At 39.4% G+C, this 16529-nt stretch overlaps 1 protein-coding gene across 1 annotated transcript in view; it reads right to left on the bottom strand.

The window, feature by feature from the left end:
* The window catches only part of LOC105391361 (huntingtin), a 37646-nt gene that overhangs the window by 14688 nt on the left and 6429 nt on the right, over nt 1–16529 (bottom strand). Inside the window, exons 13-30 of the mRNA XM_048630489.1 lie at nt 16226–16422; nt 15825–15944; nt 15190–15445; nt 12885–13059; nt 12056–12298; nt 11474–11640; nt 10678–11220; nt 10012–10172; nt 8943–9036; nt 7506–7682; nt 6943–7179; nt 6333–6741; nt 4617–4794; nt 3373–3517; nt 2568–2741; nt 1677–1795; nt 1152–1283; nt 236–382 (exon numbers count right to left, since the gene is read on the bottom strand). Coding sequence (XP_048486446.1) covers nt 236–382; nt 1152–1283; nt 1677–1795; nt 2568–2741; nt 3373–3517; nt 4617–4794; nt 6333–6741; nt 6943–7179; nt 7506–7682; nt 8943–9036; nt 10012–10172; nt 10678–11220; nt 11474–11640; nt 12056–12298; nt 12885–13059; nt 15190–15445; nt 15825–15944; nt 16226–16422 — 3674 coding nt within the window. The remainder of the gene's footprint in view (nt 1–235; nt 383–1151; nt 1284–1676; nt 1796–2567; nt 2742–3372; nt 3518–4616; nt 4795–6332; nt 6742–6942; nt 7180–7505; nt 7683–8942; nt 9037–10011; nt 10173–10677; nt 11221–11473; nt 11641–12055; nt 12299–12884; nt 13060–15189; nt 15446–15824; nt 15945–16225; nt 16423–16529) is intronic.

Below are 16529 nucleotides of genomic sequence, written 5' to 3' on the forward strand. Positions count from 1 at the left end.
CCAGAAGGGAATCTTCACTAGATCTGTCTCTGTGGCTAGTGGGAGTACCTTCCCTTCTAGTCATAGATATCAAGTTCCATTACAGAGTATCAGTGAATGATACATTTTTGGTTTACTGTGTGGTGGACTAGGTTTGTCGCTAACTGTCCAGGATGCGCTGAACCGGTTGTCTTATACCGGTCATACTTGTGACTCGAGAGGTTCCTTTCGTGTACCCACATGATCTTATACTTACCGGTTCTTAACGAGCGTGGCTAGCCATGGCGCATCGACGGCAGCGGTGCGCACGTACGCAGTGGAAACGGCGCGAGGCGAGCTCACAGGGGATGCCTGCCAGACGGCTGATTGGAGGGCGGTTAGAGCGGAGATTAGACGGGAGCCTCTGTGTGGAGAGAATTTTGCAATGGATTAGTAGGTAAATACAAACATTAAACAGGAAAGTTACATAGTAGTAATTGTATACAACAGTTGAAACAATAAGATGGTCGGGTTTATCGCTGAAAGCAGTATTTCAAAGAAGCTTTTTTTATATACGATAGTCTCTTTTTATCGTGTCGGTAAAAAATACTACAATTTCACGGGGGTTCATCACCGTGGTGAAAGGATTGGTGAGATAAACTAGCGTCAGTCGCTGACTGACCAGGGTGCACCGAATGTATATAAGGAACACAAAATAAAATCATACTATATATCATTACTTTAACTTACACTGTTCGAATATGCACCAACTGTCTTGTATGTTTGGCTGAAGGTTTATTATTAAACTACCCGCTATTTTACTTATTTAATTAACATGTAATATTGAATAAGTTTGTCTATTGTATAAAATGTAAATAAGTATAATTAGTTATTAAGTACCTACCTAATTACGTAGAATGATTCATCACGGACAAATCTCTGTGATTTTTGTGATGCAATGTTATAATTAATCAATAACTTTGTAAAATAATTTGATAAATAAATAAAAAATAAATAATAAAAATAACATTTGACACGTCACTTTCGTGCACCCAATAAATAGGGGTGCAATTTATAGTTGGTAAATATAAAACATAGCGCAATCACTTTATTAATTTTATGGTCTATGCAGTCGTAATATATGCATATAAACTTCAAAATTTTAATGTATAGTTATGCAATCAATCTCTTACCGCATCTGCCCTCTATCCCGTTGTAGGGTCTCCAGTGCTATCTGCACGTCTTCTCTCGTGAGCTGCATCAGCACCTGGTCAGAAGGTAGACTGGCCAGCAGGGTGCAACGCTCTACGCCCACTGACTCATACCTAGAAATAAATATATTTTTTTCTTTATAAAATGACATAATTGACGATGTCAACTCCTCTAATTTGGAAAGGGTCTACGAAAAGAAACGAGGGTGGGAACGAAACTGGACCAAAATGGCGGCCATCTGGAATGTTGCGTTTGAAAGAATGATAGGAGAGGGTTAGGAACGCGTTTTCGCCGCCGGCCCGCAATAGGGTATAACGTGTAACAATGGCGTCGAGCGGTTTTGACATGCGTTATCTCGCAAAGGTTTAAGGTGATCTATACAGTTTTCTGCGCCACGTGGTTCAGATTGTATGATGCAGGTTATTTCCTCGTAAATAGGGTGGAAGTACATAACAAGTCTTATCTAGAGAGCTGCACAAGCACCTAGAAAGCCTATTACAACTTACCTCATAGCAACAGCGGGTTCCAATTGGCCGAGCATCCTGCAGATAAGAAAGACTAAGGGCCCTGATTGGCTCTCGTGGCAGCCTGACAGGATCGACAGCGTGTTCAGTGCTAGCTCTCCCTGTAAATAGATAGATAAGATGACTAAAAAATCCCATAAAAATCAGTTCAGCAACAAAATATGTATACGATGTAGTATTAAAACCCTTTTGGTTGTATACCAACGAAATCACAGAGAGAAAGGGTAAATTCTAAACCATTCGAACTTCGACAAATAAGGTAATTAAATACCAATCAAAATAACCATCATATTATCTGGCCATAAACGGAAAAAAACCCCAATTATAGCGGCAATTCGCATCCATCCACCCTTCTATACTTACAAACTTTCACACACGTTATTAGTACTTTTAGGATTATCAACCACACATAACCTTTGCGTTTAACTCATTGTATAGCTAAGACGAAATAGACTAACCCCTACGACACAGGGAATCCTAGAGTAGGAGTTAATGTATTCTATTTTATAAGTTGGCTATCAATAAAGATATTTTGTATTTGTATTTTGCATATTTGTATAACTTACCGAAACCCTAGCGCCCCTAGCGGCAACAGCCTGAACCAACAATCCGGAAGCGCTCGCGTTTTCATTCAACTTGTTTATGAGTGGTTTAGCGTCCGCGTAGTGAGCCACAAACGTGGCGGTGCGGTTAGCGATCAGCCAGGTTAGATGCACCACAAATTTCATAAAAATTGTCCCAGTCGTTTTCCCGTGAAATTGTCTAGCCGCTTTCCCATGAAAAAGTACTTAAAATATATCCTAGCATCTACCTATCTATACTTATTTACTTTGAACTTGCATAGAATAATATAATACAACTTAATTTACGTACCGAAACCCTAGCGCCCCTAGCGGCGATAGCCTGAACCAACAATCCCGAAGCGCTGGCGTTCTCATTCAACTTGTCTATGAGTGGTTTAGCGTCCGCGTAGTGGGCCACAAACGTGGAGGTGCGGTTAGCGATCAGCCAGGTTAGATGGACTACTTCTGTCAGGCCGTTTTCTATCTGGAATTCAAAAATATACACACTTAATATGTAGGTCTAAAGGAATATGGATGATGTATTGTTCGGAATTGTAAATAAGGGCTAAATAAAAGTAAAGTAGCCAACGTGTCATGTCTCTTTGTATTTACAGGGCAAATAATTCAAGTGGATAATCGTTGCGGTAGAGAAGAACATACATAAAATAACAAATGGCTACAGTTGACATTATAACGTATCTTTTCCGATGTGATAAGCGCAACCTTACAAAACAAACACAAGACATGGAATAGGTTTTGTCACATCTGTGAAAGGATTGGCTGGTCAGATCAGCGTCAGTAACTGACTGCCCAGGGTGCTCCAAACATGTATTTAAAATAAGGAATGTCTGATACGTCAGCCAAGCCAATAAACTTTCTTTCATGCACCCCACTTTTCGATAATCACAACCATGGCTAGAGCTGCTGCCGCTCGCAGCCCGACGACCGCAGGGGCAGCGAGAGGGCGTCCCACAAACAACACGCGACTCACAAAGTACTCGCAGTAGGCGCAGAAGCAGGCGACTTGCAGGGCGTCCAGCTCGAGCCGCCGCCGCGCGCAGCCCGACGACCGCAGGGGCAGCGAGAGGGCGTCCCACAAACAACACGCAACTCACAAAGTACTCGCAGTAGGCGCAGAAGCAGGCGACTTGCAGGGCGTCTAGCTCGAGCCGCCGCCGCTCGCAGCCCGACGACCGCAGGGGGAGAGACAGGACGAAGCCGAGGAGGCTCTGCCAGTATTTCTGCTCGAGGAATTTTAACCTGTGGGGGAAAAGTTAATGGTTTAATTTTTTTCTATACAGGGTGTTGCAAAAAGGGTATACTAAGCCGAAAGCTACATGTTCAGTATGTTATATCTAAGCCCGTATATAATAATATGGTGTATAGTTTCCACTAAAGGCACCATTTTACATGGGAGAAAACGCAAACTAAATTTGTTTTGGCATATCTGTGTTTGTGTGTAGCCCCGGAAGTATAGGGTATATTATTGATTTCTGTCTTACTTACTTTTTACCTATAATATAATAATAATAACACGCACTCACGCCTTGCACTAATGTACTCCCTTGCGGGGTAGGCAGAAGTGCATTGCTGCACCCACATTTCGCCAGAGTGTTATGTTAGTCCCAATCTTTTACCTACATTATATTATATCAAAGAATAAATACCTAATGAGTAGATGCGACAAGTGGCCAGTGAGCATCGGACAGAGTCTAACACAGACTAGCAGCAACAGTTGCAGCGGTATATTCTCTTCCCAGCTGTAGAGACACATGTTGTGTGTGTGTGTGTCTGTATGTTTGTTTGTAGCCGTGTAGCTCCGGAAGTATTGCACCGATTAGGATGAATGTTTTTTTGTATGAAAGGTGACTCTATTGAGAGTATTTCAAGCCATGATTTATAAAATCGGTTCAGCCATAGGAAAGATATGCGCACTTTTGTGTACACCATTAACTTTTTTTTCGCCTTTTCTTAACACCTTTTTTTTCTAAATTATGTATCATAGATTAAGCAACGTACCGTATGAGTAGATGCGACAAGTGCCCAGTGAGCATCGGACAGAGCCTCACACAGACTAGAAACCACAGCTGTAGCGGTATATTCTCTTCCTAGCTGTTGAGACCCCCGTGTATGTGTCTGTTTGTTTGTTTGTAGCCGCGTAGCTCGGGAAGTATTGGACCGATTTGGATGAGTGTTTTTTTGTTGGAAAGCTGACTTTAACTAGAGTGTCCTTAGCCATTATTTGTCAAAATCGGTTCAGCCATAGTCAATTATGCGCACTTTTCGAAATTATGTCATTATTGATTTTTGTCTTACTTACTTTTTACCTACATTATATATCATAGATTAAGCTACCTACCGTATGAGTAGATGCGACAAGTGCCCAGTGAGCATCGGACAGAGCCTCACACAGACTAGAAGCAACAGTTGTAGCGGTATATTCTCTTCCCAGCTGTAAAGACCCGTGTTCAGGTTGCTCTGTTCGTTGTGGAGGATCGTTTGAGCGGTTTTAGAGGTGAGCGGGAATAGGCAGCCGTCTGTGGATAAGGTTTTGTGGTTAATTGACACTCAGTTGCAGAAAGCCTCTTTAAAATATCACATTAGCTATTATGTCATTACCACTAATGATTCCATTATTTTAAAGCTGTTGCACAAAACTTTTTTGGACATATAAATTGCTCCTTTAAGTAATGACAAGTTCAACATATCTACTCTGTGCTCATTAGGAAATGAATGAACTTTTGAGTAGAAATGAGTGAACGAATGCGTTTTGATCATGCAAAAATCATAAAGTTTGGCATAAAATTACAATAATCAAAGAAATTCTACATTATTCTGAGATTTGATTCACCTATAACAAAACGCAAAATGAAATGTCAACAAATAGCAATCAACAAACAATACCACCGCATCGATTTTCTTTATAATTACAATGTTGTTTTACCTACGTAACTGCAAAATTATGCCGATACTGGAAGATAAACAAGTGAAAAATGGAGTTGTGACCTGAAATAAACTGCGGAAGAAAACGCGTTATTCTTACTGTTTTAACTGGTAGGTTAGATGCTGCTACGTCCAGATTCTCTGGAAGACCATTGCCTTACGTATTGAAGAAGTACAAGAAAGCCGCTTCGTGGATATGCAGATGCAGGCTGGGCAAGTTTCATCAGAGAGCCAGAGGTGCAGGCATTAACAACCCGCAGAGAATTGAATAGATAACTTTTATTCAACAATCATAGTTATAAATATGAATTACCTACTATTTAATTGTAGTAATATTAAACATTAAATATTAAAATACTGTTTTTTATTTATAAAGAGATAACACTGCATAGATAGATTGCAATTCAAGCACATAAAAATGTTTTCTTCTGCTATAATAATGATTACAATTCCGTTTAAGACATTTCACTGATTGAAATAGTTTCAAATACATAAATTATTATAAGAAAATAAATTTAAAATTGGTTATAATGGATGCTTTTTGGGTCATTAGATTTGAAGTATATTTTAAGGGACCAAACGTCAAGATAAAGTCACTTTAGTGGCTAATGTGGCTTTGTGCAACGCAAAATTGAATAAAAAACGACATTGACATTTCATTAGGGTAAATTTGACATTTCATTAGATAAATTTAAAAGTATCATGAAACGTCACATTAAAATGCTTTTCTGCAACGACTTAATTGGACTTTAAGGTTTAATGATGTTTTTAAAACTTAAAGGACGTTTCTGCAACTGGGTGTGAGCCTCATAATTTTACTAAGGTATAAGAGAACAGAGTAGTATCCCGTGGATAAAGTAAATATGTATGGTTTAATCCAAAAACTAGACAATCGATAAACAGAGGGTTCGTTTTATTTCAGCTCTGTTCTATACCCTATGCTTCTTTAACAAACCGTGTTAAACACACGTTTGACGGTAACCTTATGTGATAAAATTATTATATTGGTAGTGGATGGATGTGGAAGTCTGTTTTGGCGCTTTTTGGTAGAGGCCTATATCCAGCCGTGGAGATTGTTGACATATGCTGATGTGTTGGACATAAGCATAAGGCAATGAAAATAATGACTTACTTGTCAAATGCAGCATGTGTTTGATCTGACAAATCAGGTTGACAGTCACAGCATACAGCAACTTATGACTTTGATTCTTATCACTATCTTCTTCAAGGTCCAAATTAGCTCGGTCCATTTCGTGACAGTTTTCCATTTCCAAAATGGCGTAAGTCAACGTTCTAAATAGGAACCTGACTAGAATGACATCTGGCGACAAATTCGCGCAATTTTCGTTCACATTTTGCACATTTAGTGGATCGATTTCCGTTTTCATGTTGAAGAATATTGATTGTGGTGAAATATACGTGGCTTTCAGGTAGTTTATTGATAGAAGTATTTCACTTTCTGGTATTAGGACGAGGACTTTTCGTAGGAGCACCATTATTATTGCTAGATAGCGCACTTTTAGCTTGAAAGGTGTGGTAGTCTGAAAATATAATGTATAGTTTGAAGATATCTTGAATTTTGTAAGTTCAATATCATCATCTATAAATTTTTTACAATATTAACTCATATACATATAACATAATGTAAATTTTTGATTGAATTTTTTTAAGGACTTTTTTACACATACTTTAACCCATTTTAGTCGATAAATACAGCACAAACAAATAAAAAATCTTTATACCTGAGGAGGCGGTGCCAAAAACAATATCTTCAACACCATTTCAACCCGACTCTGTTCCAACAGCACATCCCTATGTATGTAGTCTATGATTCTCTCGAGCGCCAGCACATCACTAGTGGTATCCACCTCTATGGTTCTTGTGGAGAGGCGGGCGAGAAGAGTGTCGGCCGTAAGTTGCGACATTTGGGAGTAAGTGTCCTGGGATAGAGCCAGTACTAGGCTTACTAACTCTAGCGACTGAAAAAAATATGCAGAAAATGAATAGGTTAGTTAATAATGTCGATTCTGAAGACAGAAATTCTAATTTTAGAGCTGTCAAAACCTTAATATCTTTAATTATAATTCGACTCTATACGTGACATTTACGATTACTTATAGAGTCGAATTATAATGAAAGAAATTAAGGTTTTGACAGCTCTAAAATTAGAATTTGACTTCAGAATCGACATTATTGAGAAGGGGTCATTTATTAGATACTTTTGTCATATATCGGAATTTCTTAGCTTTACAATACCTACAATAAATATTAAGGCACCCTTTATAAAAAGGTTTTATTCCCTCACCCGTCGATCCTGCATAGTCTTGCACAGCATAGCTTGAAGCACTTCTCTGGCTATGCCGAGTTGTTGCGGCACCATCGCTCCGTTCTTACTGAAGGCCAAATAGGAGACTCGTTCTAACGCCGCAATGCATTCTGTGGTCGCGCCCGATGCGAGGAGACCGTCGCATAGTTGTATTAGCTGGTAGGAAAGGGTTATCGTTTAATAATTATTAATTTATCCTTATGTTCTGCTAATATTATAAGCGCGAAAGTTGCTCCCGATTCTCGATTACGCAGACGTAAGCTATCTTGACCTCACAGAGGAGCTACTTAACAAACACGAACGTCTCCAGAATTTATGTATCCGATTTATTTTCGGATTACGTAAATATGATCATATTTCTGAGTACCGTGCTGTACTAAAGTGGCTCCCGATTCGCCTTCGAAGGAATACTCATATTCTTTGTCTTCTTTATAATGCCCTTAATAATCCAAATGCTCCCCAGTACCTACGAAGCAAGTTCACATACTTGTCTTCCCACGGACGTGCTTTGCGATCACAGGAAAATAAAATGCTGAGTGTACCGCAACATACCAGTGCGGCCTATAGTGGCTCCTTTGCTGTCAAAGCTGTGAATCTGTGGAACTCGCTACCAGTGGAAGTACGGCTATCGTCATCACTTAATGTATTTAAAAATAGTCTTAAATTACATTATTATAAGACCTTGGGATGGTAATTGTTTTATTCTATTTTATTTATCTATTTATATATGTAATAGTATATTTATATATGTATACTACTATTTATATTAATATAAAACATGATAGTTAATATATGTAGGTACATAATAGTTATTTATATTTATTTATTTTTAGCTTAGAACTTAATATGTTAGGTTATAGTTAGATATGTTTATTTAAATTTGGATTAGGTTACACTTGATTGTCTCTGTGTATACAGTAGTTTTATTTAATTTTAAGAGTTATAGGCTTACTTTTATTTCCACACTATAAAGGTTGACTGGAAGAAATCGCGAGAGAGACGCGTTTAGGCGATAAGTCCGCCTTTGTATATATATACTTGTATTGTTCTTTCTTGTACTTGTTAACTTTTACTTTAAACTGTGTAATTTGTGTATACATACAATTAAGTGTTTAAATAAATAAAAATAAATAAATTGTGGGAATAGATAATACTAAATATTATTATTATTATTATTTAATTACTGAGTAATTAGTAAAGGTATATTAGCACACCGAGTTGTAGTCAGTGTTTCTTGTTCATATGTAATAGGTTAAGATTCTCGATACATACTCGATTTAGGTCAAAATTACCTACTTCTCTGACGAGAAAGGTACAAAAGGGATGACCCTACCAAATGCTGTCATTCGAGTGTGTATCGATCCCGGAACCGTCAAAATGTGATCTAATAATGTTATCTGAATTACAAACAATTACCTTCGGCAGTTCAATGATCTGCTTGCTGTGGTGTTTGGAGGACGAGAGATGTACCAGGAATAACATGATGTCACCCACAAGCTCTACACAATCTCTGAAACAAAAAACATAAGTTGTAGGTATCATGGGTGTATGGAATACATATATACATATGCACTCACGACTATAATCCCCGAAGGAGTAGTCAGAGGTGGCTCACAAGCGTGCCACCCACTTTGACACTGATCTAGGCACTTTCCAAAAGACAAAAACTAGTTTTTTTCGGATTTTTCATACCCACTGCAACATTTTTAATTATAAAAACGTAAACTTTTGCCGCTCGGTATGTTCTTAGGGAAACCCGACATGTTGGTATATTTATCGGGAACATGTATCTCTGTATAAGTACTCAATCAGCAAACTAAAACCTTCTATAAAGGCTATCTGTCTTAGGCTGTTTTTAACAGCATGCGGATTTCATCACGCACGCTGGATGGCATGCCATTTTCCAGCGTCTTGCGTGCATTTTCCACGTGTTACAATGAATGAATGAATGTATGAATGGCGGGGCAATCCCGCATGCGTGTTTAAATCCGCATGCTGTTAAAAACAGCCTTAGGTTGTCCAGAGGGCGTCCCGGGCTACGTCTACTCGTTAGGGGTCTCACTCACGGGATTTCCCTCTGTTCGGCCAGGTCGAGCTGCTTCAGCAACACCGCTATGAAGACCTGGTCGCTGTCCAGCATGCAGTAGTTCACGCGCAGAGCTAGCAGTTGGCTGAGGAGCCAGAGGACGCGCCGCTGAAGGGACGTGCCAGAGCTAGCTATAACGCACCTTTAGTACAATAGTGACCTAACTCAAAATTTTGAGATTTTGACTTTTTGAACTGGACCGACTTAAAACTCACTGCTCAACAAAATAGGTGTCCAAATTGTCATGTACCAAATTCCATAAAAATTAATTATAAAAGTTAGACACCAGATGCAAATGAGTGAAGAATCACCCACCCATTTTAGTTTCCCCATAAAGTTGGTTTTTTGAGTTAGGTCATTATTGTACTAAATGTTCGATTAAGTGTCATAGGTACTCACGGGATTTCCCTCTGCTCCGCCAGGTCGAGCTGCTTCAGCAACACCGCTATGAAGACCTGGTCGCTGTCCAGCATGCAGTAGTTCACCCGTAGGGCTAACAGTTGGCTGAGGAGCCAGAGGACGCGCCTCTGGAGGGATGTGTCGTTTTGCATTGTGTAGCTCTGGAATTTGAGGTGAAAAAGATAAGTATTTACCGTCCATCGCAATTGCAATCAGTTTGCAATAAAAAATTCAGAAATAGACTACTGACAGTTCACTATATTATATGTATTATAAAGAACACGAATTCTCGAGTTGAAAAATATTTATCCAATGCGTAAAGGAAAATGTGTACCCTATGAATCACCTATTATTTGCCAGTAAGGAAGAAGCGCCGGGGATGAATATGTATATCTTATAAACAAAATGGTTAGTGCAGTCCAGTTGATAAGATCACCACGGGGCAGAAGTCATTCTTATATTCCATAGGTGCGAGTGGAATGTGTCTAACCGCGCGACGCCATTCGTGCACGCTAAGTGGCATAATTTCTATTCATTTATGCGGCATTCATGCTTTCAATATGATTGAAAGATGTGGACGATATTGTATATGAGGATTCTTATTAATTATTATAAAATGCTATTCTATAATATCTTCTGAACTATAAAATATATTCTAAAACTCACCTTGAGGGCCTGAATGACGACCGGCTCAAACAGCCTAATATACCTTTCCAACTCTTTCTTATTCGTAGTCCACTTCCTATCCATTTTGTTCTTATTAAAACTCTCCAAATTCACCAACAAATTCCTTTCTGCCACCAATTTGGGATTTTTACTCTCAATCGATACTTTTCTACTTGAAATCGAGTTGACGCTACTCCTTCTCGATTCAACCTCTGCTTCGTCCAAACTTGGCAACTTGTTTATTAGAAGAACGTCTTCATAGAAGCTATATGTCTCTTTCTTTTCTTCGATAGCCGGTGCGATGGAAGCAAAATCGTTGTATTGGTTGACCATATTGGTAGCGAATAGGCACTTTAGTAGTTGAGTGACGCAGTATACGGATTTGTCAGCTTTTAACGGCATGATTGTTTTGAGGTAGTATAGCAGTTCTTCAGTGACATATCCGAATTCCCTTTCGGTGGACAGTTCGAGTTGTATGGCTAGGGCGTCTAGAACTGTTGATAGGAAATCGTGGAAGATCGACGATTTTGGGTCTAGGTTTATCTGAAAAGAGTAATCACATTTTATTAAAGTATTTAAAAAAAACATAAAAATAAGTCATTTTCCGCTACGGATATCTTACTGGGAGGATAACTCTCCTTTTATATAACAACTGGTATGCGAACGGTACGTTTAATGCAAAGATGAGCAGAGCAGCGCTACAAACCTTAATTTTTCATAATCTAGAGAATCCCTGGAAACGTTGAATGGTCTTACAAAGCATCCTCATTTTTTATATTGTAAAAGGGAAACAAACCTTATGATTAGAGTGCGTAGCTCTCAACAGCTCATAAAACTGCAGATAGAAGGGCTCACTGTAGAAGTTGCCTGCGAAATTGGACTTTACGTTGGAGATGGATACGGCGGGTTTCCGCTTGAGAGACCCCTTGTCATCTCCCTCGGCAGGTTTACGAGGCAAAGAATCTGTAAATATTGAATTAGATTTCATGAGTGGGTGCATTAGTTGAATTTTAATACCTACAAGTAGGTACGACACATATTTTATTGTCTAGGAAATATCTACTCTATCTTCTTCTCTAAACTTCCTGAGATTCGTTAGTTTAGTTTTTATTTTATTATTGAATTTATTTGATTGGTTAGACTACATTGACAATCTCAAATATTCAGGTAACCGAAAGCAATTCCTATAACGCCCACATAAAAAGAAACAAAACGAAAATGGCGGATGTACTGAAACTATCTCTCCCTATTCGCAGGTATATCAATACTCACTTACAAAACAGCCTTTATTGTTTCTTTTTGGCGCTCGTAATAAAAGCTACATCTTATAACCTAACCTACAACAAAGAAGGCTCAATAAATAACAAATAAACCTCACCAGTAACATTCCTCCGAACAGGACTGCCCGGAAACGTGCCCTTATTCATCATGGACGTAGGACTGACTTCCTCCACTAAATGCACCACAATGTTCAGAAACTTCATCACGATCAGCTGGTACTTCTCACAGAGGGACGACATTCTGGAATCTTCTAGATGCTGCCATTTGGAAGCGGTTGAGGCGTCTCGCTCGAAAATGTCGCGGTTCGTCGTTTTGTGACGCATTATATTGTGGATTTCGACTGCGAATGAAAAGTACGGTGAGATGGATAAATAGAATATTTTTTATTTATATACAAACAGTTTTTTTACAAAACATATACTTACACTAATACATAGGTACAAAAATGGCGGTCTTAGCTTAAAGAGATTTATTCAAGACAACCTTTGGGTGGAAGGATATCTATTAGAGAAGGCAAAAGTATGTAAAATTCATTTATTTATGTATTTAAGATCTGTAAATACTGTTACCGACATAGCTGTCAAAATATGCAAGCTGAAGTGGCAGTGGGCTGGTCATATCTGCCGAAGAACCGATAACCGTTGGGGTAGACGAGTTCTCGAGTGGAGACCACGAACAGGCAAACGCAGCGTGGGACGCCTTCCTGCCCGCTGGACTGACGACCTTAGGCGGGTGGCGGGTAGTGGTTGGATGAGGAAGGCCGAGGACCGAGTGTTGTGGCGCTCCTTGGGAGAGGCCTATGTCCAGCAGTGGATGATTATTGGCTGATGATGATGATGTAAATACTAAGCAAATTTCCTAAATCGATACGTTGAATTGATTGAATTCGGTTGAAAATAAATAAAAAATTGCACCACAAAACTCACCAGGATAAACCAGCGTGCATATTTCCACCAACATCGTCCGCTCAGCGACGGTCCCGCTGCGGCAGTCGATGCTGTCCAGACAGTAGTCCAAGATACGCTGGTCGCTGTAGGCTGCAGGGTTGTCCCAAGGAGGCCAGGCTTTCATGACTGTTAGGAGCGCTTCTAGTAGGCCTTGCTGTGGGGTTTTGAGTTTTTTGGTTAGTGGGTTTAGGGTGGAAATTGTATGAGATGATGAGTGTGTGACATGAGTGTGAAGTGTGTAATATAAGATACGCTGAAAGGCTAGCACGGGGTGCAAGTAAGACGTGACAAAAGTTATCTTGTGATAGGCAATGTGAGTGAACGCGATGCAAAACATTTGTCACGTCTTAAATGTGCCCCGTGCTAGCCCTTCCGGTCACTGTAGAATTTGGTTCCTACTATAGCTTTAAGTAAATTGGCAGTGCCCATGTGTATCAAATTGTAGGTACTATTTTATTTTAAAATCATTAATCTAGTCGATGCTGTCCAGACAGTAGTTAAAGATACGCTGGTCGCTGTAGGCTGTAGGGTTGTCCCAGAGAGGCCAGGCTTTCATGACTGTTAGGAGCGCTTCTAGTAGGCCTTGCTGTGGGATTTTGAGTATTGAGATGAGTGTAAAATGTGTAGTTTAAGAAACTTATCGTTCCAACGTTTTGGGCCTTGTTTTTAAGGAGTATAAGGACATGAGTGTGAAATGTGTAGTTCAAGATGCTATCCAAACAGTAGTCCAGGATACGCTGGTCGCTCTGTAGGCTGCAGGGTTGTCCCAGGAAGGCCAGGCTTTCATGAGTGTTAGCAGCGCTTCTAGTAGGCCTTGCTGTAAGGTTTTGATAATTAAGATGAATGTGAAGTGTGTAGTTCAAGAAACTTGCTCTGAGTTTTTTTTGTAACATAAGTGTGAAATGTGTAGTTCAGGAAACTTGCTATGTGATTTTAGGGTTGTTTGTTTGTCACATGAGTGTGAAATATGTAATTCAAGATACGTGCTGTGGGATTATGGGTGTTTTTGTTAGTAAGGAGTTGAGTTGTGTGACATGAGTGTGAAGTGTGTAGTCCGGGATACGCTGGTCGCTATAAGCTGAGGCGTTGTCCCAGGGAGGCCACGCTTTCATGACGGTTAGGAGCGCTTCTAGTAGGCCTTGCTGTAGGGTTTTGATAATTGAGATGAGTGTGAAGTGTGTACTTTAAGAAACGTGCTCTAAGGTGTTGGGCCTTGTTTTTAAGGAATATAAGGACATGAGTATGAAATGTGTAGTTCAAGATGCTGTCCAGACAGTAGTCCAAGATACGCTGGTCGCTGTAGGCTACAGGGTTGTCCCAGGGAGGCCAGGCTTTCATGACGGTTAACAGCGCTTCTAGCAGGCCTTGCTGTAAGGTTTTGAGTATTGTTGTTAGGGAGTTTAGGTTGTAAATTGAGTGATGTGAGTGTGAAGTGTGTTTATCAAGATACTTAAAGGTGTGTGTTATGAGTGTGAAATGTGTAGCTCAAGATACCTACCTACTTGCTGTGGGATTTTTGGGTTGTTGGTTTGTGACATGAGTGTGAAATTTGTAGTATAAGAAACTTGTTGTGGGATTTGGGTCTTGTTGTTAGTAGGTTTAGATTGGAATAGTGTGACATGAGTGTGAAATGTGTAGTTTAAGATACGATGGTCGCTATAAGCTGAAGGGTTGTCCCAGGGAGGCCGCTTCTAGCAGGCCTTGCTGTTGGTTTTTAAGCGTTGTGTTTAGTTGATTTAGGTTGGAAATTGTGTGAGATGATGAGAGTGTGATATGAGTGTAGAGTGTGTAGACCAAGATTCAAGATACTTGCTGTGGGATTTTGGGTTGTAGTATTCGGACATTGTGTGACATGAGCACATGAGTGTGAAATACGTAGTTCAAGATTCTTGATGTTGCGTTTGGGTCTTGTTGTTGCTGGGTTTAAAGTTGGAAATTGTGTGACAGGAGTGTGAAGTGTGTCGATCAAGAAACTTTCTGTGGGATTTGGGTCTTGTTAATGGGTTTTAGGTTGGAATTGTGTGACATGAGTGTGAAGTGTGTAGTTCAAAATATGTACTTGCAGTTGGTTTGGTTCGTCATAACTGGGTTTAGGGTGAAAATTTAATCATGAGTGTGAAGTGTGTAATTCAAGAGACGCTGGAATGTCACTAATAAAATTAAACCCTGTATAATATAACATCGAGATAGTAGACGCAAGTAAATGTAAGCTTAGTCATAGTAAGTATTTAAAATCACACTAAATAATTTTCAACTCATTCATGACAACACAAAACACACTTACCGAATAAAACTTACAGCTCGACTCCAAAAGCCGAGCCATCAAGTCATTCACAACCACCTTCAAACTATCCACATTATCTATTCTCTTCTCTCCTTTCAACTGTTGTGGTAGGTCATGAGTGAAGTACATTTCCTTCACGAGGTTCAAAGCTAGCGTTGTTTGTTCGAATGTGAAGATGCGACTTTGTTCCACTGCCGATTTGATGACGGCTTTGACCGGAGTGTCTCGTTGGGATGGGTATATCTTTGGAGTGATGCTGTTTGGATGGAAACAAATATTCTATAGTTTCTTAAGAATCTTATGATTGACACGAGTAAGAATTTTAAGCGGGGTTTAGTTTAAATTATAGTGTAGCAGTAATAACATGAGCTGTTGAAGAACAATATGAAAATGGCACCTGTTACATAATCAGTCGTAGAAAGGAGTGTTGACAAACTTACGAAAAGTGGAGATAGAATAAGTTCGTCCGCCATTTTCATATTTTGTCTTTATCTGCGCACGTTACACTAACACTGTAATTTACGACGAAGATCCCAGGTTCAAATACTAGCCGTACCATTTTTTACATATAATTTTTATCTGATCTTTGTAGATGGATGGAATAAATGATTTAGTATTGAATAGTAAGAACTTACGTAGCTATAGCATGTGCGGCGGCGCTCCGGATCTTGTGGTCTTGTTCCGAGAGCATCCTGTATAGCGTGTCCATGATCAGGCGACTGCGAGCGCGGTAGCCGGGACACAGGATGAATAAACTGTGGAGAAAACAGAGACAGCGATAAACAGGGTGTTGTAAAAAGTGTATTGTAAGCCGCAAAATTGAGTAAAGAGGGCGTTATGTGTGTCTGGTCGTTCTTTATCTATACAGTGTGGAATTTTATCAGTGTAATTAACGTTGATATGTATCCGTGATTGCACTGAGTTGTCATAGTTCATGTTGCTCAGAATTAAGGGTACTTTTACCAATATGATTTGAAGAATGATGAAGAATTATGTTATCACAATACAATTTTATCACTTCCTTTTTTACACATACCTTCTATATGGCAGCTTCTCGTAAAGTTTGCAAAGGTTAACCTTGCACAGCCAATAGCTATTCTTCTCCACCGCTACTAAGCTGTTGAGTATATCTAGCAACAGCTTGTAATATGTGCTGTTAGATAAGGCTGCACATATCTTGGTAACTGCTGTTAGTGTGTGGTTCACACAAGAGTGTATTTCATCTGAAAGACCCTGAAATAATATTCACAATATTAGAAAGAAATCTGTTTCGTATGAAGAAGAATGTCTAGGAAAAAGCGTTATGGGCATCTCTGATCTTAAGATCAGCAAAATTAATT

The sequence above is a fragment of the Plutella xylostella genome, chromosome 26 (assembly GCF_932276165.1).
Source record: "Plutella xylostella chromosome 26, ilPluXylo3.1, whole genome shotgun sequence".
NCBI classification, from domain to species: domain Eukaryota; kingdom Metazoa; phylum Arthropoda; class Insecta; order Lepidoptera; family Plutellidae; genus Plutella; species Plutella xylostella.